Source organism: Poecile atricapillus, chromosome 29 (assembly GCF_030490865.1).
Source record: "Poecile atricapillus isolate bPoeAtr1 chromosome 29, bPoeAtr1.hap1, whole genome shotgun sequence".
Taxonomy (NCBI): Eukaryota; Metazoa; Chordata; class Aves; order Passeriformes; family Paridae; genus Poecile; species Poecile atricapillus.
The window spans coordinates 3,961,302-3,983,869 of record NC_081277.1 but is presented as its reverse complement, the minus strand read 5'-3'; the positions used below and the strand labels follow the sequence as shown (position 1 = coordinate 3,983,869).

The 22,568-nt window shown below is 59.2% G+C and overlaps 1 protein-coding gene across 1 annotated transcript; it reads right to left on the bottom strand.

The window, feature by feature from the left end:
- Positions 1–3,190: 3,190 nt before the first annotated feature.
- TGFA (transforming growth factor alpha) lies at positions 3,191–16,338 on the bottom strand. The gene is made up of 6 exons (XM_058859515.1): positions 16,226–16,338; positions 11,893–11,946; positions 7,689–7,803; positions 5,674–5,823; positions 4,932–5,044; positions 3,191–3,721 (listed from the first exon to the last, which is right to left on the bottom strand). The coding sequence occupies exons 1-6, from the start codon at positions 16,254–16,256 to the stop codon at positions 3,714–3,716; spliced, it is 471 nt and encodes a 156-aa protein (XP_058715498.1). The 5' UTR covers positions 16,257–16,338; the 3' UTR covers positions 3,191–3,713.
- Positions 16,339–22,568: the final 6,230 nt, after the last annotated feature.

The window sequence follows — 22,568 nt, the reverse complement described above, 5'->3', positions numbered from 1 at the left end:
CCCTAAAACTGCCCCGAAACCCGCCTTAAAACCCGCCCTAAAACCCGCCCTAAAACCCGCCCTAAAACCCGCCCTAAAACCGCCCTAAAACCCGCCTTAAAACCCGCCTTAAAACCCGCCTTAAAACCCGCCCGGAACCGCCCTAAAACCCGCCCTAAAACCGCCCTAAAACCCGCCTTAAAACCCGCCTTAAAACCCGCCCTAAAACCCGCCCCCGACCCGCCCTAAAACCCGCCCTAAAACTGCCCTAAAACCCGCCTTAAAACCCGCCTTAAAACCCGCCCTAAAACCCGCCTTAAAACCCGCTCGGAACCGCCCCCGAACCGCCCTAAAACTGCCTTAAAACTGCCCCGAAACCCGCTCGGAACCGCCCCAGAACCGCCCTAAAACTGCCTTAAAACCCGCCTTAAAACCCGCCCGGAACCGCCCCCGAACCGCCCCAGAACCGCCCTAAAACTGCCCTAAAACCCGCCCCAAAACCCGCCCTAAAACTGGCCCCAAACCCGCCCTAAAACCCGCCCTAAAACCGGCCCGGAACCGCCCCAGAACCCGCCCTAAAACTGCCCCAAAACCCGCCCAGAACCGCCCCCGAACCGCCCCAAAACCCGCCCAGAATCGTCTCAAAACCCGCCCTAAAACTGCCCTAAAACCCGCCCCAAAACCCGCCCGGAACCGCCCCGGAACTGCCCCAAAACCCGCCCAGAATCGTCTCAAAACCCGCCCTAAAACTGCCCCAAAACCCGCCCGGAACCGCCCCCGAACCGCCCCAGAACCGCCCTAAAACCCGCCCTAAAACCCGCCCTGAAACCGACCCAGAACCGCCCCCGAACCGCCCCAGAACCGCCCTAAAACTGCCCTAAAACCCGCCCTAAAACCCGCCCTAAAACCCGCCCTAAAACCCGCCCTAAAACCCGCCCTAAAACCGGCCCGGAACCGCTCCAGAACCCGCCCTAAAACTGCCCTCAAACCCGCCCAGAACCGCCCCCGAACCGCCCCAAAACCCGCCCAGAATCGTCTCAAAACCCGCCCTAAAACTGCCCTAAAACCCGCCCCAAAACCCACCCTAAAAGCCGCCCGGAACCGCCCCAAAACCCGCCCAGAACCGCCCCCGAACCGCCCTAAAACCCGCCCCAAACCCCGCCCCAAACCCCGCCCTAAAACCCGCCCTAAAACCCGCCCCCGAACCGCCCGGAACCGCCCTAAAACTGCCCCTAAAACCGCCCTAAAGCTGCCTCAAATCCCGCCCCAAATCCCGCCCAGAACCTCCTGGAACCGCCCCAAAACCCGCCCTAAAACTGCCCCAAAACCGCCCTAAAACTGCCCTAAAACCCGCCCCAAAACCCGCCCAGAACCCGCCCCAAAACCGCCCTAAAACCGCCCCAAATGCCGCCCCCAAGCCCGGGGGAATCGCCCCAAACCTGCGGGAAATCGTCCCAAAACCGTCGGGAACCCCCCCAAACCCCACCCCAAACCCCAAAGCGCCCCGAACCGCCCCAAAAGTGCTGAGAATTGCCCCAAACCTGCTGAGAATCGCCCCAAAACTGCTGAGAATTGCCCCAAAACTGCTGAGAATTGCCCCAAAACTGCTGAGAATCGCCCCAAAACTGCTGAGAATTGCCCCAAAAGTGCTGAGAATCGCCCCAAAACTGCTGAGAATCGCCCCAAAACTGCTGCGAATTGCCCCAAAAGTGCTGAGAATTGCCCCAAAACTGCTGAGAATCGCCCCAAAAGTGCTGAGAATTGCCCCAAAACTGCTGAGAATCGCCCCAAAAGTGCTGAGAATTGCCCCAAAACTGCTGAGAATCGCCCCAAAAGTGCTGAGAATCGCCCCAAAAGTGCTGAGAATTGCCCCAAAAGTGCTGAGAATTGCCCCAAAAGTGCTGAGAATCGCCCCAAAACTGCTGAGAATTGCCCCAAACCTGCCGGGGATCGCCCCAAACCGGCCCTAAACTGCCGGGAACTGCCCCAAATCCACCCCAGAACCACCCCAAATCTGCCGGGAATCACCCCAAAACCTCCAGGAACACCAAAAACTGTCAGGAATTGCCCCAAAACCTCCAGGACCACCCCAAAACTGGCAGGAATCACCCCAAAACCTCCAGGACAACCCCAAAACTGCCAGGAATTGCCCCAAATCCACCCCAGAACCACCCCAAAACTGCCAGGAATCACCCCAAAACCTCCAGGACCACCCCAAACCTGTCGGGAATTACCCCAAAACCTCCAGGACCACCCCAAAACTGGCAGGAATTGCCCCAAAACCTCCAGAACCACCCCAAAACTGGCAGGAATCACCCCAAAACCTCCAGGACCACCCCAAAACTGCCGGGAATTGCCCCAAAACCTCCAGGACCACCCCAAAACTGGCAGGAATCACCCCAAAACCTCCAGAACCACCCCAAAACTGCCAGGAATTGCCCCAAAACCTCCAGGACCACCCCAAAACTGGCAGGAATCACCCCAAAACCTCCAGAACCACCCCAAAACTGCCGGGAATTGCCCCAAAACCTCCAGGACCACCCCAAAATGGGGCTGAGTTCATTTTTGGGACATTTGGCTTCAAAATTTGGGATGAAATGATGGGAAAATGGGGCTGAGTTCATTTTTGGAACATTGGGCTTTAAAATTTGGGATAAAATTGTGGGAAAATGGGGCTGAGTTCATTTTTGGGGGATAAAGGCTTCAAAATTTGGGATGAAATCGTGGGAAAATGGGGCTGAGTTCATTTTTGGTCAAAATTTGGGATGAAATCATGGGAAAATGGGGCTGAGTTCATTTTTGGGGCATTTGGCTTTAAAATTTGGGATGAAATCATGGGAAAATGGGGCTGAATTCATTTTTGGTCAAAATTTGGGATGAAATGATGGGAAAATGGGGCTGAGTTCATTTTTGGAACATTGGGCTTTAAAATTTGGGATAAAATTGTGGGAAAACAGGGCTGAGTTCATTTTTGGGGGATAAAGGCTTCAAAATCTGGGATGAAAATATGGGAAATTTGGGCTCAGCCATCCCTGGGAATATTCCCCCTGTGGGATCCAGCATCTCCTTCCCAAATATCCCCCCCAAAAAAACCCCAAACCACGAATTTTCTGGGATAAAAAAAAATCACCTTTTACATCAAACAACTCCAACCCAAATTATTAGGATGGGGAAAAAACCAAACCCCAAAACAAAACCCAAGACCAGGCGATGACAAGAACATCTTTATAGGAATCAAAATTAATTTAAACCACTGGAAATAAATTAAAACATTAAATATTAACTTTCAGTGCAACATATACAGAAGACATGAGAGTAACCATGACTTTAAAAATTAAACAAAAAACCCCAAGAACAACCCCAAAACAGAGGGAAAAGCTCTGGGTTGGTTATGAGGAGGACTAAAGGGGAAATTAAGGCCGTGCCAGAGGTTGGAGCTCCAGCCCGAGGAGGTTTCCTGGGATTTAAGTTCATTTATTATTAATAAAAAGCTGGGATTTGTCCCCAAAAAGGAGCTGTTTGTTTTTTTTTTTTCAATGTAGAAAAATAAAGCCCCATCCTGGCCGGGGTTTTTGGTTGAAAACCCAAATATTTGGGAGGGTGGAAATGCCGGGAGAACAACCCCAGAGCCAAGGGAAACCCCCGGGGCCGGGCTCCTGCCCAGGAAAACGACGGGAAAAGGGGAAAACGCCCCAAAAAGGATCCCGGGGGGTCCCCAGGTGCTCCCGGCTCTGTCACACACCTGTGGGGACAGGAATGGCAGGATGCTGTCACCTGCGCCTCAGCTGGCAGGGGACAGCAGCAGGGACAGCCCCCAGTGTCCTCTGGGTCCCTCACCTGTCCCCAGGTGTCCCTCACCTGTCCCCAGTGTCCCCTCACCTGTCCCCAGTGTCCCCTGGGTACCCTCACCTGTCCCCAGTGTCCCCTCACCTGTCCCCAGTGTCCCCTGGGTCCCTCACCTGTCCCAGGTGTCTCCAGGTGTCCCCTCACCTGTCCCCTGGGTCCCCTCACCTGTCCCAGGTGTCCCCAGGTGTCCCTCACCTGTCCCACCTGTCCCTCACCTGTCCCCTGGGTCCCCTCACCTGTCCCCTGGGTCCCCTCACCTGTCCCAGGTGTCCCCAGCTGTCCCTGACCTGTCCCAGGTGTCCCCAGGTGTCCCTCACCTGTCTCGCTGTGGCAGCAGGATGGGCCCCCCTCCCCAGGTGTCCCTGACCTGTCCCTTGTGTCCCCTCACCTGTCCCAGCTGTCCCCTGACCTGTCCCAGGTGTCCCCATGTATCCCTGACCTGTCCCAGGTGTCCCCAGGTGTCCCTCACCTGTCCCAGGTGTCCCCAGGGGTCCCTATGTGTCCCCAGGTGTCCCAGGTGTCCCCAGGTGTCCTCACCTGTCCCAGGTGTCCCCAGGTGTCCCTCACCTGTCCCAGGTGTCCCAGGTGTCCCCAGGTGTCCCCAGGTGTCCCCATGTATCCCTGACCTGTCCCAGGTGTCCCCAGGTGTCCCTCACCTGTCCCAGGTGTCCCCAGGGGTCCCCCAGGTGTCCCCAGGTGTCCCTCACCTGTCCCAGGTGTCCCCAGGGGTCCCTATGTGTCCCCAGGTGTCCCAGGTGTCCTCACCTGTCCCAGGTGTCCCCAGGTGTCCCTCACCTGTCCCAGGTGTCCCCAGGTGTCCCCCAGGTGTCCCCCAGGTGTCCCAGGTGTCCCCCAGGTGTCCCCAGGTGTCCCCAGGTGTCCCTATGTGTTCCCAGGTGTCCCCAGGTGTCCCCCAGGTGTCCCCAGGTGTCCCCAGGTGTCCCCCAGGTGTCCCCAGGTGTCCCAGGTGTCCCAGGTGTCCCCAGATGTCCCCCAGCTGTCCCCAGGTGTCCCAGGTGTCCCAGGTGTCCCCAGGTGCCCCCAGGTGTCCCCAGGTGTCCCAGGTGTCCCCCAGGTGTCCCCAGGTGTCCCCCAGGTGTCCTCACCTGTCTCGCAGGGGCAGCAGGACGTGCCCCCCTTGAGGAGCCCCCCCGGTTTCTCCTGGCCGGCTCCGTGCTCCCGGCACCAGCCCGGACAGCGCCTCCGCAGGCGGCAGCAGCTGGGGACAGGGACAGCGTGGGGACAGGGACAGGAGACACAGGGACAGGGACAGGGACAGCGTGGGGACAGGGACAGGATGGGGACAGGGACAGGGACAGGGACAGGGACAGGGACAGCGTGGGGACAGGGACACAGGGACAGGGACAGGATGGGGACACAGGGATGGGGACACAGGGATGGGGACACAGGGACAGGGACAGGGTGGGGACAGGGACAGGAGACACAGGGACAGGGACAGGGTGGGGACAGGGACACAGGGATGGGGACAGGGACAGGGGACACAGGGACAGGGATGGGGACACAGGGATGGGGACACAGGGATGGGGATGGGGACACAGGGAAAGGGACAGGGATGGGGACAGGATGGGGACACAGGGACAGGGATGGGATGGGGACAGGGTGGGACAGGGATGGGGACACAGACAGGGAGAGGGACAGGGATGGGGATGGGGACAGGAATGGGGACAGGGATGGGGACAGGGTGGGACACAAGGACAGGATGGACAGGGATGGGGATGGGACAGGGATAGGACAGGGTCAGGACAGGGTCCCTTGTCCCAGGATGTCCCCGGGATGTCCCCAGGATGTCCCCGGGATGTCCCCAGGATGTCCCCAGCCGGCACTCACTGCACCAGGACGCAGACGGTGACGAGCAGCGCCGAGGCCACCACGGCCACCACGAGCAGGGCCGTGATCGTCTGCTTCTTCTGGTTGGCTGCCACCACGGCCAGCAGGTCAGCGTGCTCACAGCGTGTCCCCACGTACCCCGAGTGACACCTGGGGACACACAGCAGGTCAGCGTGCTCACAGCGTGTCCCCACGTACCCCGAGTGACACCTGGGGACACAGAACTGGTCAGAGTGTCCCCATGTACCCCGAGTGACACCTGGGGACACACAGCAGGTCAGAGTGTCCCTGTGTACCCCGAGTGACACCTGGGGACACACAGCAGGTCAGAGTGTCCCTGTGTACCCTGAGTGACACCTGGGGACACACAGCAGGTCAGAGTGTCCCTGTGTACCCTGAGTGACACCTGGGGACACACAGCAGGTCAGAGTGTCCCTGTGTACCCTGAGTGACACCTGGGGACACACAGCAGGTCAGAGTGTCCCCACGTACCCCGAGTGACACCTGGGGACACACAGCAGGTCAGTGTCCCCACGTACCCTGAGTGACACCTGGGGACACACAGCAGGTCAGAGTGTCCCTGTGTACCCCGAGTGACACCTGGGGACACACAGCAGGTCAGAGTGTCCCTGTGTACCCCGAGTGACACCTGGGGACACACAGCAGGTCAGAGTGTCCCCATGTACCCCGAGTGACACCTGGGGACACACAGCAGGTCAGCGTGCTCACAGCGTGTCCCCACGTACCCTGAGTGACACCTGGGGACACACAGCAGGTCAGAGTGTCCCTGTGTACCCTGAGTGACACCTGGGGACACACAGCAGGTCAGAGTGTCCCCACGTACCCCGAGTGACACCTGGGGGCCATGGGGTCACCAGGGGATGGGGACATGTGGGAACAGGGACATGGAGTCACCCCAGGATTGGGACACACCAGAGGCAAACACTGAACCTGGAGTTTGGGGATCTCCAGGATACCAAACCGGTATTTTGGGATCCCCAGGAGTCCACACCCAGTATTTTGGGATCCCCAGGACTCCAGACTCAGGATTTTGGGATCCCCAGGACTCCAGACTCAGGATTTTGGGATCCCCAGGACTCCAAACCCGGGGATTTGGGATCCATAGAACACCAGACCCAGGGATTTGGGATCCCCAGGATATCAAACCCAGGGTTTTGGTATCCCCAGGACTCCAAACCCGGGATTTTGGGATCCATAGAACACCTAACTCAGGATTTTGGGATCCCCAGGACTCCACACCCGGGGTTTTGGGATCCCCAGGACTCCAGACCCAGGGATTCTAGGATCCCCAGGACTCCACACCTGGGGTTTTGGGATCCCCAGGATATCAAACCTGGGATTTTGGGATCCATAGAACACCAAACCTGGGATTTTGGGATCCCCAGGGCTCCAAACCTGGGATTTTGGGATCCCCAGGACTCCAAACCTGGGATTTTGGGATCCCCAGGACTCCAGACCCAGGGATTCTAGGATCCCCAGGGCTCCAAACCTGGGATTTTGGGATCCCCAGGACTCCAAACCTGGGATTTTGGGATCCCCAGGACTCCAAACCTGGGATTTTGGGATCCCCAGGACTCCAAACCTGGGATTTTGGGATCCCCAGGACTCCAAACCTGGGATTTTGGGATCCCCAGGACTCCAAACCTGGGATTTTGGGATCCCCAGGACTCCAAACCTGGGATTTTGGGATCCCCAGGACTCCAAACCTGGGATTTTGGTATCCCCAGGACTCCAAACCTGGGATTTTAGGATCCCCAGGACTCCACTCCCAGTGTTTTGGGATCCCCAGGACTCCAGACCCAGGGATTTTGGGATCCCCAGGACTCCAAACCCGGGGATTTGGGATCCATAGAACACCAGACCCAGGGATTTGGGATCCCCAGGATATCAAACCCAGGGTTTTGGGATCCCCAGGACTCCAGACCCAGGGATTTTAGGATCCCCAGGACTCCAGACCCGGTGTTTTGGGATCTCCCCGGGGCTGGGGCACTCACACGCAGGCGGGTTTGTCCTCCTGCACCAGGAAGCGGCAGGTGCCGTGGAAGCAGAACTGGCTGTGGGAGTCGGGGCAGTCGTTGAAGTGCGACCTCACCGCCGCCGCCACCGGAGCTGTGGGCCAAAACGAGGCAAAACCCGTGGGTTTTGGGCAATCCCAAACCCTTTGGGGGTTTATTTTGGGATGGCCGCGTGGGACGCGGTGCTGCGGCCACCCCAAAGAGCCCAGACGGGTCCGGGTTCAATAATCCCTCAGGAATTTCCTAAAGAGCTTAAAAGGGAGGAGGAGGGAGTTAAAGCCGGGCTCCTGTTTCCCATTAAGTCCCACGCTGGTTTGAATTATCCTCCGGGAAGGGAATATCCTGCTCCGGGATTATCCCGGGATCCAGGCACTTCCGATCGCCGGCGTTTCAAAGCCACCCCCAGTTCCTGAGCCCTGGATTTATGGCAGCTCCAGACGGGGGTGATTAAAGGCAGGGATGTGGGAATGCTTCCCACTCCGAGGGGTGGCTGGGATTGGGATGTCCCCAGCTCTGAGGGGTGGCTGGGATTGGGATGTCCCCGTGTCCGAGGGGTGGCTGGGATTGGGATGTCCCCAGCTCTGAGGGGTGGCTGGGATTGGGATGTCCCCATGGCTGAGGGGTGGCTGGGATTGGGATGTCCCCATGGCTGAGGGGTGGCTGGGATTGGGATGTCCCCCTGTCCTTGGGGTGGCTGGGATTGGGATGTCCCCGTGTCCAAAGGGTCCTTAGGGTGGCTGGGATTGGGATGTCCCCAACTCCAAGGGGTGGCTGGGATTGGGATGTCCCCAGCTCTGAGGGGTGGCTGGGATTGGGATGTCCCCGTGTCCTTGGGGTGATTGGGATTGGGATGTCCCCAGATCCGAGGGGTGGCTGGGATTGGGATGTCCCCATGTCCCCATGTCCTTGAGGTGACAGGGACTGGGATGTCCCCATGGCTGAGGCGTGGCTGGGATTGGGATGTCCCCATGGCTGAGGGGTGACTGGGATTGGGATGTCCCCATGTCCAAGGGGTGACTGGGATTGGGATGTCCCCAGCTCTGAGGGGTGGCTGGGATTGGGATGTCCCCCTGTCCTTGGGTGGCTGGGATTGGGATGTCCCCGTGTCCTCGGGGTGGCTGGGATTGGGATGCCCCCATGTCCTTGGGGTGGCTGGAATTGGGATGTCCCCATGTCCAAAGGGTGGCTGGGATTGGGATGTCCCCAGATCCAAGGGGTGGCTGGGATTGGGATGTCCCCATGTTTCCATGTCCTTGGCGTGGCTGGGATTGGGATGTCCCCAGATCCGAGGGGTGGCTGGGATTGGGATGTCCCCATGGTTGAGGAGTGACTGGGATTGGGATGTCCCCGTGTCCGAGGGGTGGCTGGGATTGGGATGTCCCCGTGTCCGAGGGGTGACTGGGATTGGGATGCCCCCGTGTCTGAGGGGTGTCTGGGATTGGGATGTCCCCAGATCCAAGGGGTGGTTGGGATTGGGATGTCCCCAGATCCGAGGGGTGACTGGGATTGGGATGTCCCCCTGTCCTTGGGGTGGCTGGGATTGGGATGTCCCCATGGCTGAGGGGTGACTGGGATTGGGATGTCCCCCTGTCCTTGGGGTGACTGGGATTGGGATGTCCCCGTGTCCCCCTGTCCTTGGGGTGGCTGGGATTGGGATGTCCCCATGGCTGAGGAGTGACTGGGATTGGGATGTCCCTGTGTCCAAAGGGTGGCTGGGATTGGGATGTCCCCATGTCCGAGGAGCTTTGGAGGGGTCAGCACCCACAGGATTTGGGGTGGGAATTGCTGCTGGAATCCTCTCCAGGAAAACCCCAACGCCTCCATCCCCAGGGCTGGATTTATCCTGGGACAGCATGGACTCCTGCCGCTGGGACATCCCCCAAAACACCCCTTTTTTAGGATTTTAACCCTCAAATCCAAGCTCCTGGATGGGATCGTGCATCCTGGGCTGTCCTGGCTCCCGTTCAGCTCCGCTCACAGCTGTCGCCCACATTGCAGCCTCCTCCTCCTCCTCCTCCTCCTCCTCCCAGCCCATGGATCCGTCCCCGTCCCTGCAGGGTCCCCTGGAAGCAGCCCCGGCCCTACAGCTCCTGGGCTGGGCACGAATCCATTGGGAACGGGGCTGCCAGCACCCTCGGGGTGCCGGGAATGCCTCGGGGCTTTGCTCCCAGCCCTCCTGCCATTCCCAAGCACTGCCAGCCCTAAAAGGAGATTTTTCCAGCCCCAAAAGGGAGATTTCCCACCCCAAAAGGGAGGTTGGGCACGAATCCATTGGGAAAGGGGCTGCCAGCACCCTCGGGGTGCCGGGGATGCCTCGGGGCTTTGCTGTGAAACCTCCCGGTACCACTTCCCAAATAATGCTGTTGAACCATCCCAATTTCCAGCCCCACAAGGAATGGATTTCTGGCCCCAAAACCAAAGGGTTTTCCAGTCCCAAAACCAGAGAGTTTCCAGCCCCAAAACCAGAGAGTTTCCAGCCCCAAAACCAGAGAGTTTCCAGCCCCAAACCCAAAGGGTTTCCAACTCCAAAACCAGAGAGTTTCCAGACCCAAACCAGAGAGTTTCCAGCCCCAAACTCAAAGGGTTTTCCAGCCCCAAACCAGAGTTTCCACCCCCAAACCAGAGAGTTTCCAGTCCCAAACCAGAGAGTTTCCAGTCCCAAACCAAAGGGTTTTACAGCCCCAAACCAGAGTTTCCAGTCCCAAAACAGAGTTTCCAGTCCCAAACCAGAGAGTTTCCCAAACCAGAGAGTTTCCAGTCCCAAACCAGAGAGTTTCCACCCCCAAACCAAAGGGTTTTCCAGTCCCAAACCAGAGAGTTTCCAGCCCCAAACCCAAAGGATTTCAAGCCCCCAAACCAGAGAGTTTCCAGCCCCAAAACCAGAGTTTCCAGCCCCAAAAGGAAAGGATTTCCAGCCCCAAACCAGAGAGTTTCCAGCCCCTAACCCAAAGGGTTTTCCAGCCCAAACCAGAGAGTTTCCAGCCCCAAAACCAAAGGATTTCGAGCCCCCAAACCAGAGAGTTTCCAGCCCCCCAACCCAAAGGGTTTCCACCCCAAACCCAAAGGGTTTCCACCCCAAACCCAAAGGGTTTCCAGCCCCAAACCCTCCCCAGAGGAGGTTTCCATCACCACATGCCCTGGCCCTGAGGCTGCCCTGGCCCATTGTGGCCCTGCCATGAATGAGCCGATTGATCCTCCCGGAGTCAGGCACGGCAGCTCCCGCTGGGAATGCACCTCTGAGGGTCCCTGCTCCGGGATCTGGGGAGTTCTGCCCCCCAAACTGAGGTGCACAGAGAGCTCACACCACACAGCCCCGTTCCGTTCCCTTTGGGGCTGGGAGCTCTTCCTTTTGGGGCTGGAAATCCCTTCCCTTTGGGGCTGGAAATCCCTTCCCTTTGGGGCTGGAAATCCCTTCCCTTTGGGGCTGGAAATCCCTTCCCTTTGGGGCTGGAAATCCCTTCCCTTTGGGGCTGAAAACTTTCCTTTTGGGGCTGAAACTTTTTTTTTGATAGCTGGAAACCCTTTCCCTTTGGGGCTGGGAGCTCTTCCCTTTGGGGCTAGAAATCCCTTCCCTTTGGGGCTAGAAATCCCTTCCTTTTGGGGCTGAAAACTTTCCTTTTGGATCGAGAAACTTTTTTTTTGATAGCTGGAAACCCTTTCCCTTTGGGGCTGGGAGCTCTTCCCTTCAGGGCTGGAAATCCCTTCCTTTTGGGGCTGGAAACTTTCCTTTTGGATCCAGAAACTCTTTTTTTGAGAGCTGAAAACCCTTTCCCTTTGGGGCTGGAAATCCCTTCCCTTTAGGGCCAGAAACTCTTTTTTTGAGAGCTGGAAACCCTTTCCCTTTGGGGCTGGAAATCCCTTCCCTTTGGGGCTGGAAATCCCTTCCCTTTGGGGCTGGAAACGTTTTTTTAGAGAGCTGAAAACCCTTTCCCTGTAGGAAAACCCTTTCTTTAGAGACCAAACCCTTTCTTTTTGGGGCTTTTCCTCGTGAGCTTGGAAACCGTTTACCTTTGGGACCAGAAACCCCTTTTTTGGGACCAAAACCCCATTTTTTTGGGGGGGGGCAGGAAACCACTCCCGCTTTTTCCCTCGGGGATCAGGGGATCCCACCCAGGACCCCGTTATCCTGTGAAGAGGAGCGGTGGGATGCCGGAACACCCCGGAATTCCCGCCGGGCACTCACCGTTCTGGGCGGCCGTGGTGTTGTCCAGCGCGTGGCACGCGGCCAGCAGGACACCTGCAGGGAGGGACACACGGGCTCAGCCACACCCCGACCCCAAAAAACCCACGAGGGGTTTGGGGCCACCAAAACCACCCCGAGGTTTTTATGGGAAATGCGGGAATTCCCTGCATGGGCGGGATTATGGAGAACCGGGGATCCCGGCAGGAATGATCCCACAAAAAACCCACGGGGGGTTCGGGGTCGTCGAAACCACCCCGAGGTTTTTATGGGAAATGCGGGAATTTTTGCGTGGGTGGGATTATGGAGAACCGGGGATCCCGGCAGGAATGATCCCCCAAAAAACCCACGGGGGGTCACCAAAACCACCCCGAGGTTTTTATGGGAAATGCGGGAATTTTTGCGTGGGTGGGATTATGGAGAACCGGGGATCCCGGCAGGAATGATCCCACAAAAAACCCACGAGGGGTTCGGGGTCGTCGAAACCACCCCGAGGTTTTTATGGGAAATGCGGGAATTCCCTGCGTGGGCGGGATTATGGAGAAATGGGGGTCCTGGCAGGAATGATCCCACAAAAAACCCACGAGGGGTTTGGGGTCACCGAAACCACCCCGAGGTTTTTATGGGAAATGCGGGAATTCCCTGCGTGGGCGGGATTATGGAGAACTGGGGGTCCCGGCAGGAATGATCCCACAAAAAACCCACGGGGGGTCACCAAAACCACCCCGAGGTTTTTATGGGAAATGCGGGAATTTTTGCATGGGCGGGATTATGGAGAACCGGGGATCCCGGCAGGAATGATCCCCCAACCCCTCGAGCCACGGGAGCGTTCCCAGGGTGATTTCCCGGGATTTGACCCAATTTCCCGCCTGGTTTCGATCGAACGGCGCGGAAAAGGCGGCGGGAGGGAGACGGAGCCTGGGGCTGCACATCCCACAAATCACGGCACCACCGGAGCTTCGGGGATCCACTGGGGCTTTGGGGATCCTCCCTGGGCGTCAGGGATCAACCCTGGGGTTCAGGGATCCACCCAGGGCTTTGAGGATCCACCCTGGGGTTCGGGGATCCACCAGAGCTTCAGAGATCCACCCAGGGCATTGGGGATCCTCCCTGGGCATCAGGGATCAACCCTGGGGTTCAGGGATCCACCCTGGAGCTTTGGGGATCCTCCCTGGGGTTCAGGGATCCTCCCTGGGGTTCAGGGATCCACCCTGGGGTTTGGGGATTCTCCACAGCTTCAGGGATCCAACACAAATTCAGGGATCCACTCTGGGGTTCAGGGATCCATCCTGGGGCTTTGGGGATTCACCCTGGGCTTTGGGGATCCACCCAGGACTTTGGGGATCCTCCCTGGGGTTCAGGGATCCACCAGAGCTTCAGGGATCCACCCTGGGCTTTGGGGATTCTCCACAGCTTCAGGGATCCAACACAAATTCAGGGATCCACCAGAGCTTCAGGAATCCTCCACGGCTTTGGGGAACCACCCTGGGGTTCAGGGATCCACCCTGGGGTTCAGGGATTCCCCCTGGGCTTTGGGGATCCAACACAAATCCAGGGATCCACCAGAGCTTCGGGAACCCTCCATGGCTTTGGGGATCCACGGGAGGTCCAGGGATCCTCCACAGCTTTGGGGATCCAGGGGAGCTCCAGGGATCCTCCACAGCTTTGGGGATCCAGGGGAGCTCCAGGGATCCTCCACAGCTTTGGGGATCCAGGGGAGCTCCAGGGATCCTCCACAGCTTTGGGGATCCACAGGAGCTCCAGGGATCCTCCACGGCTTCCCCGGTTTCCTCGCAGACCTCGGGGATTCAATCAGGGATCCGCTCTCATCCCAACTTTTGCCATTTTTCCTGCCTTGGGGTTTCACCTGTTCTGGGTTTTTTGGGAAATGCCTCATCCCGGTGGGATGAGTGGGGATCCATCCCCCCGGGAATTCCACCTCCCCCGTTCTCCTTCCCAGCTCCTCTCCCTGGGCAGCTGGAAAGCCCAGCCCTCATCCCTGATCCCGGCCCTTGGGATGTCTTCTGTGCCCAGGACCGGTGTGGGGACACTGGACACCCCCTGGACACCCCCTGGACACCCCCTGGACACCCCCTGGACACTCGGACACCTCCCAAACACCTCCTGGACACCTCCCGGACACCTCCTGGACACCCCCTGGACACTTGGACACCCCCTGGACACCTCCCGGACATCCCCTGGACACTCGGACACCTCCTGGACACCCCCTGGACACCTCCCGGACACCCCCTGGACATCTCCTGGACACCTCCTGGACACCCCCTGGACACCCCCTGGACACTCGGACACCCCCTGGACACCTCCTGGACACTCGGACACCTCCCAAACACCTCCTGGACACCTCCTGGACACCCCCTGGACACCTCCTGGACACCCCCTGGACACTCGGACACCTCCTGGACACCCCCTGGACACCTCCTGGACACTCGGACACCTCCTGGACACCTCCTGGACACCCCCGTGGACACTCGGACACCTCCTGAACACCTCCCGGACACTCTCGAGTGGGGCTGCACCACCCCCGCTTGTTTTTCCAGCCCCATCCCACCCCCGGGTTCCGGGAGATCTCTGGGATCTCCGGGAATCTCTCCCCGCCGGCAGGATCCCCCCGCTCTCCAAAGGACTCCAAAAGATTCCCAAAGGAATCTTGGAAACCCAAAGCCTTCCCAAGGCGCTTCCAGCAGCTCCATCCCGTTAATTCCCAGCCCCCGGCGCCTCCGTTGTGGCCGGGGTTTGTTCCCTGCTCCGAGATTTCCCTCCGGAGCCGCCCGGCTCCAGCCCTGAGGTGCCGGAGCGGGAGGGGTTCCCCCTTTCCGATATCCCGGGGGGATTCAGCCAGGGCTCCTCTCCCACCGGGATCCCAGCCGGGCTGGGAATTGCTGGGATTCCCAGGAGGGGAACCCGCGGGGCCGGGCAGGGATGGGGGAGCGGGAGGGAAAGGGAGCTCTGGATGAGCCCAGGGATTTGGGACAGGGGAACGGGCGGGAGCGGGAGGGAAAGGGAGCTCTGGGTGAGCCCAGGAAGGGGGGACACGGCTGCCGGAGCCCCCGAGGGAGCCTCGGCCGAGGAGCAGCACCGGGGCACGGCGCGGCTGTGCCGGGGCCAAAGCGGCAGCGCCGGGCGCTGGAGCGGGGCCAAGCCCGGCTGCGATCCCGAACCAAAACCCAGCAGCGATCCCGAACCCAAACCCAAACCCAGCCGCGATCCCGAACCAAAACCCAGCCGCGATCCCGAACCCAAACCCAAACCCAGCAGCGATCCCGAACCCAAACCCAAACCCAGCCGCGATCCGGAATCCAACCCAGCCGAGATCCCAAATCCAACCCAGCCGCGATCCCGAACTCAAACCCAAACCCAGCAGCGATCCCGAACCCAAACCCAAACCCGGCCGCGATCCCGAACCCGAACCCGGCTGTTCTCCCGAACCCGAACCCGGCTGTTCTCCCGAACCCAAACCCAAACCCAGCCGCTCTCCCGAACCCAAACCCAGCAGCGATCCCGAACCCAAACCCAGCCGCGATCCCGAACCCAAACCCAGCCGCGATCCCGAACCCAAACCCGGCCGCGATCCCAAACCCGGCCGTTCTCCCGATCCCAAACCCAGCCGCTCTCCCGAACCCAAACCCAGCCGTTCTCCCGAACCCAAACCCAGCCGTTCTCCCGAACCCAAACCCAGCCGCGATCCCGAACCCGAACCCGGCTATGATCCCGAACCCGAACCCGGCCGTTCTCCCGAACCCAAACCCAAACCCAGCCGCTCTCCCGAACCCAAACCCGGCTGCGATCCCGAACCCGAACCCAGCCGCTCTCCCGAACCCGAACCCAGCCGTTCTCCCGAACCGAGCGCTCCTGAGCACCGCTCTCCCCCCGGGACAGCCCCGCCGAGCCGCGGGCGGGTGACACCGGCGGGGACAGCGGGACAAAGCCAGCCGAGCTCCGGCCATCGGCAGCGGGCTCCTGCCCCCGGAGCATCCCCGCTCCCGTCCCGCTCCAGCCCGGAGCGCCCCCCCTTCCCCAGCACCCCCCAGCTCTAATTAACCCCTAGCTCTAATTAGCCGCCCTAATTAAGCGTCTGACCGCGGCCGTACTCACGCGTCGCGGCGAAGGCGCCTTTCCCACAGGGAACGAACTTCGGGAGCGCCCGCGCGGGGGATTTTTATAGGATTTTTATGGGATTTTCACCGCCTGCCCGCAACTTACAGCCCCGACCCCCAGAAGCCACCCCCGGAACCCCCCGAGCCCCCGGGGAGCGCCCCGCTGCGGGGGCTCCGCTCGGGGCCGGGGGCGCGGAGCCCCCCGAGCCCCCCGCACGTACCGAGGGCGAGCGCGGCCGGGCCGCCCGCCATGGCGGGGCTGCACCGGAGCGAGCGGGGCCGGGCCGGGCCGGGCGGGCGCTGCCGGCGGGGCCGCTGCGGGGCCGAGGGGCGGCTCCGCCCGGCGGAAATGGGCGGCACCGGCCGGGCCGGGGCGGGGACAGCGCGGGCAGCGGCACCGCCGGACCCCCCGACAGCCAGCGGGACCGCCCCGGGACCCACCCCCGGGACCCACCCCCGGGACCACCCGGGACCCACCCCCGGACACCCCGCGGGACCGCCCCGGGACCACCCGGGACCCAGCCCCAGGATCCACCCCCGGGACCACCCGGGACCCACCCCCGGGACCACTCGGGACCCACCCCCGGGACCCACCCCCGGACACCCCGCGGGACCGCCCCGGGACCACCCGGGACCCACCCCCGGACACCCCGCGGGACCGCCCCGGGACCACCCGGGACCCACCCCCGGGACCACCCGGGACCCCTCCCCGGACACCCCGGGACCACGCGGGACCCACCCCACGGGGCCGCCCCGGGACCACCCGAGACCCACCCCCGGGACCCCGCAGGACCGCCCCGAAACCACCCGGGACCGGCCGGGACCCACTCCCGGGACCTCTCCCCGGGACCCACCCCCGGACACCCCGCGGAACCGCCCCGGGACCATCCGGGACCCCCAGGCACCCTGCGGGACCCTGCCCTGGGTCCCCCTAGATTGCCCTGGGCTTTCCCCTGAGACCCCCAAGTTCCTCTGGACCTGCCACCCCCGGGACCCCCAAACCTCCCCTACAACCGTCCCTGCCACCCCCGGGACCCCCAAACCTCCCCTACAACAGTCCCTGCCACCCCCAATCCCCCAAACCTCCCAAACAACCGTCCCTGCCACCCCGGGACCCCCAAACCTCCCCTACAACCGTCCCTGCCACCCCCAAACCCCCAAACCTCCTCTACAACCGTCCCTGCCACCCCCGGGACCCCCAAACCTCCCGAACAACCGTCCCTGCCACCCCCGGGATCCCCAAACCTCCCGAACAACCGTCCCTGCCACCCCCGGGACCCCCATGGCCCCCCCGGTCTGCAGTCACTGCCTCCCCAGCCCCGGCTGTCCCCAGGGGATCCCCCCACCCCTCCAAGGCTGAATTTTGGGCTGGGGACACCCTGTGTCACCCACACGGGGAGCCCTCGGCCCCAGCTCGGTGTCACCCCCTGGCCATGGGGGGCAGGAGGGACCGGGGGCCCCCCCATGTCCCTCCCTGACCCCCCGTGACTCCCGGATTGCCAAAGCCCTGCCAGCACATCCTGTGTCATCCTCAGCTGCTGCTGATCCCAGCCTTGGTCATCCTGAAACCCAGAGCCCTCACCCCACTGATCCCATCCTCCCAAAATCTGCTGATCCCACCCTTGGTCATCCTGGAACCCAGAGCCCTCACCCTGCTGATCCCATCATCCCAAAATCTGCTGATCCCACCCTTGGTCATCCTGAAACCCAGAGCCCTCACCCCGCTGATCCCATCATCCCAAAATCTGCTGATCCCACCCTCGGTCATCCCAAAATCTGCTGATCCCACCCTCGGTCATTCCTAAATCAATCCTAAATCAAATCCTAAATCAATTCCCATCCTGCTGATCCCACCCTCGGTCATTCCGAAGCCCAGAGCCCTCACCCCGCTGATCCCATCATCCCAAAATCTGCTGATCCCACCCTCGGTCATTCCTAAATCAATGGTGTTCCCATCCTGCTGATCCCACCCTTGGTCATCCCAATCCGGCCATCAGTGACCCAAATCTGGCCAGCAGTGACCCAAACCCAGCCAGTGATGACCCAAATCTGGCCAGCAGTGACCCAAATCCGGACGGTGATGACCCAAACCTGGCCAGTGGTGTCCAAATCCGGCCAGTGATGACCCAAATCCGGCCAGTGATGACCCAAATCCGGCCATCAGTGACCCAAACCCAGGCAGTGATAACCCAAACCCGGCCAGTGGTGTCCAAATCCGGCCATCAGTGACCCAAATCCAGCCAGTGGTGTCCAAATCTGACCATTGATAACCCAAATCCGGCCATCAGTGACCCAAACCCGGCCAGTGGTGTCCAAATCCAACCGGTGATGACCCTAACTCAGCCAGTGGTGTCCAAATCCGGCCATCAGTGACCCAAACCCGGCCAGTGGTGTCCAAATCCGGCCATCAGTGACCCAAACCCGGCCAGTGTCCCGCATCATCCGTGACAATAATGGACATTACGATAATAACAACGTCCATCAGTGCCCCCATTCCCCACGAGGATCATCCCCGAGGCGTGAGCCAGGGCTGTGGGGCAGCCCCGTGTGGGGCCGTGTCCCCTCCCGTGGGAGCTGCTCCCAGCCCCGGGGGGAAGCGGGCCCGGCCCTGCCAGCTCCCCATTCCCAGCTGATACCATCTCCCCTCGGCACTTGAAAGCGCCGCTTTGAAGGGGCCGGGAGCCGGCGCTTCCTGACGCCGCCGATCCCGAATCCCAGCACCCCGCAATGCCTCGGAATGTGGCTCCAGAGCCCCAGAGTCCCGGCCACCCAAAATCCCACCGGATCACCCCGGGGGCTGCGCGTTCCTTCGGCCATCCCATGGCATTCCCACCCTGCAGGGCTCATCCCAAACATCCCAAACGTGTTGGAATGTGATCCCAGAACCTGCAGGTCCCAGTGCCGTGCCCATCCCAAAATCCCACCGGATCACCCCGGGGGCTGCGCGTTCCTTCGGCGATCCCACGGCATTCCCACCCTGCAGGGCTCATCCCAAAAGTCCCAAAGTGCCTTGGAATGCGATCCCAGAGCCTGAACATCCCAGAACCTAAACATCACAGAGCCTGAACATCCCAGAACCTGAACTTCCCAGAACCTGAACTTCCCAGTGCTGTGACCATCCCAAAATCCCACCGGAGCCTGCTGGACCACAGGTGGTCCTGGGGGCTGCAAATCCCGTTCCTTCGGTGATCCCACGGCATTCCCATCCTGCAGGGCTCATCCCAAACATCCCAAACATCCCAAACGTGTTGGAATGCGATCCCAGAACCTGAACATCCCAGAACCTGCAGGTCCCAGTGCCATGACCATCCCAAAATCCCACTGGAGCCTGCTGGACCACAGGTGGTCCTGGGGGCTGCAAATCCTGTTCCTTCATTGATCCCACGACGTTCCCACCCTGCAGGGCTCATCCCAAATATCCCAAACATCCCAAACGTGTTGGAATGTGATCCCAGAACCTGAACATCCCAGAACCTGAACTTCCCAGAACCTGAACTTCCCAGTGCCATGACCATCCCAAAATCCCACCGGATCACCCTGGGGGCTGCGCGTTCCTTCGGTGATCCCATGGCGTTCCCACCCTGCAGGGCTCATCCCAAACATCCCAAACGTGTTGGAATGTGATCCCAGAACCTGAACATCCCAGAACCTGAACATCCCAGAACCTGAACATCCCAGAACCTGAACTTCCCAGAACCTGCAGGTCCCTGTGCCATGCCCATCCCAAAATCCCACAGGAACCCACGGGAGTGCATTGCCATTCCAGGTGGGAATGGCAATGGTGGCAGGGCAGGGAGGAGCCAGAGGGATTTGGGGGTGATCCCGAATTCCTTGAAAGCAGCTGGAATGTGGGAACGATGAAGAAAAGGCTTTCCTGCTTGGCACCACTGGGATTCCCAACGTCCACCAGCATTCCTGACCCCAAAAAACATTCCTGATCCCAAAAAACATTCCTGATCCCAAAAAACATTCCCAGACCCAAAAAACATTCCCAGACCCAAAAAACATTCCCAGACCCCAAAAAACATTCCCAGACCCCAAAAAACATTCCTGATCCCAAAAAACATTCCCAGACCCAAAAAACATTCCCAGACCCCAAAAAACATTCCTGATCACAAAAAACATTCCTGACCCCAAAAAACATTCCTGATCACAAAAAACATTCCTGACCCCAAAAAACATTCCTGACCCCAAAAACATTCCTGATCACAAAAAACATTCCCAGACCCAAAAAACATTCCCAGACCCCAAAAAACATTCCTGATCACAAAAAACATTCCTGACCCCAAAAAACATTCCTGATCACAAAAAACATTCCTGACCCCAAAAAACATTCCCCACCCCAAAAACATTCCTGACCCCAAAAAACATTCCCAGCCCCAAAAACATTCCTGACCCCAAAAACATTCCTGATCACAAAACCCATTCCTGACCCCAAAAAACAATTCCTGAACCCCATTGACATTCCTGACCTCCACTGACATTCCCAACCCCAAAACCGATTCCTGACCCCAAAAACCATTCCCAACCCCAAAAAACTTTCCTGACCCCAAAAATCATTCCTGACCCCAAAACCAATTCCTGACCTCAAAAAACATTCCCAACCACAAAACCCATTCCTGACCCCAAAAAACGTTCCCGACCCCACAAAAATTCCTGACTCCAAAAAACATTCCTGACCCCAAAATCCATTCCTGACCCCAAAACCATTCCCTACCCCAAAAAACATTCCTGACTCAAGAAAACATTCCCAACCCCAAAACCCATTCCTGGCCCCAAAACCCATTCTTGACCCCAAAAACAATTCCTGACCCCAAAACCCATTCCTGACCCCAAAACCCATTCTTGACCCCAAAAACAATTCCTGACCCCAAAACCCATTCTTGACCCCAAAAACAATTCCTGACCCCAAAAACCCATTCCTGACCCCAAAACCGTTCCCGTCCTCCCCTCCCTCTCCTGGAGCTCCAGGTTTCCCAGTTCCTTTTCCCGAGTTACAAAACCACAACCCCAAACCGAGGGGTTATTTTGGGATTATAATAATAAATAACAATTAAATTTGGGTTATTTAATTGTTCCTGCCCTGGGAGCCTCCGGGTTTTCCTCTTGGAATTGCTCTTTGTCCGTGGTTTACGCCGGGTTTGGGATTAAAGGGTCATTCCCGGGGGAAAGTTTGGGATAAATCCCAAAATTCATTGATTTAGGGCAAATCCCTGAAAAAGGGGCATAAAGCCCTTCTCCTTCATCCCCCATTCCATCCCCTCTCCCAGGGCGGGAAATCCTGCGGGATTTCTGGGCTGGAATGTGGCACTTTGGGGGCGTCCATGCAAGAAACAGTGAGAAAACCCCCCCGAAATCTGGGATTTTGGGATTTATCCAGGCTGGAGGGTGACACTGAAATTAATGGGAAAACCCACCTGAAATACAGGATTTTGGGATTTATCCAGGCTGGAGAGTGACACTGAAATTAACGGGAAAACCCACCTGAAATATGGGATTTTGGGATTTATCCAGTCTGGAGGGTGACACTGCAGTTAATGGGAAAACCCACCCGAAATCTGGGATTTTGGGATTTATCCAGGATGGAGAGTGACACTGAAATTAATGGGAAAACCCACCTGAAATACAGGATTTTGGGATTTATCCAGGATGGAGGTGACACTGAAGTTAATGGGAAAATCCCCCCAAAATCTGGGATTTTGGGATTTATCCAGGCTGGAGGGTGACCCTGCAGTTAATGGGAAAACCCCTCCAAAATACAGGATTTTGGGATTTATCCAGGCTGGAGGGTGATGCTTTGGACCCCTCCATGCAGGAACCAGTGGGAAAACCCACCCAAAATCTGGGATTTTGGGATTTATCCAGGATGGAGGGTGACACTGCAGACCCCACTCCATGGAAAACCCCCCTAAAATCTGGGATTTTGGGATTTAGGGACACCCTCCGTGCCCCCATGGAGTCGACTCCAGCTCCTTGAGATGTGTCGGGAATATTCTCCTTGATCCAGATCCTCACCCCTCCCACTCTGCCGAGACTTCACCCCCTGATTTTTCAACGTGGCGATGAAGAAAAAAAATTTAAAAAAAATAAAAAAAAAATAAAAAGCAGGAAAAATCCCCCAAATCCCGGCGTTCCGGGAACAAGGGCGCTGTGTGCTCCCGTCCGGCAGGAATCCTCCGGCCGCCTGTTGATCTTGGATGGGGAAGGTGAAAATGAGGCCGAGGGAAAACACGGCCCCGGGCTCCCCCCGGCCCTTCCCGGGGCTCGCACAATCCCAAATTGTCGCCTCCGGGATGGTTTTGGCTCCTCGGTGGGGCCCTGGAATCGATGGGGCGGGGAGCGACCCCCCCCCGGGTTTGTTTGTGCGGAGAATAAATCCAGCGTTATTCCCAGGAGCAGGAATGCGGCTGCCCCGGCCCCGCCGTCATCCCCTTCCTGCTGCCCCAGACCGAATTTTGGGGGTCTGACCCATCCTGGGGCTGTTTCTGGAGCCCCCAATGTCCTTCTCACCCCAAATTTTGGGGGTCTCACCCATCCTGTGAGGGCAGCACCTCCAGCATCTAC

Excerpts from the sequence above, each read along its gene's own strand:
- TGFA (XM_058859515.1), bottom strand. The coding sequence starts at position 16,256 with ATGGCGGGCGGCCCGGCCGCGCTCGCCCTCG. Across the intron at positions 7,804-11,892 it reads CACCACGGCCGCCCAGAACG|CTCCGGTGGCGGCGGCGGTG; the intron begins GTGAGTGCCCGG and ends TTTGGCCCACAG. Across the intron at positions 5,824-7,688 it reads GAGGACAAACCCGCCTGCGT|GTGTCACTCGGGGTACGTGG; the intron begins GTGAGTGCCCCA and ends GTGTGTCCCCAG.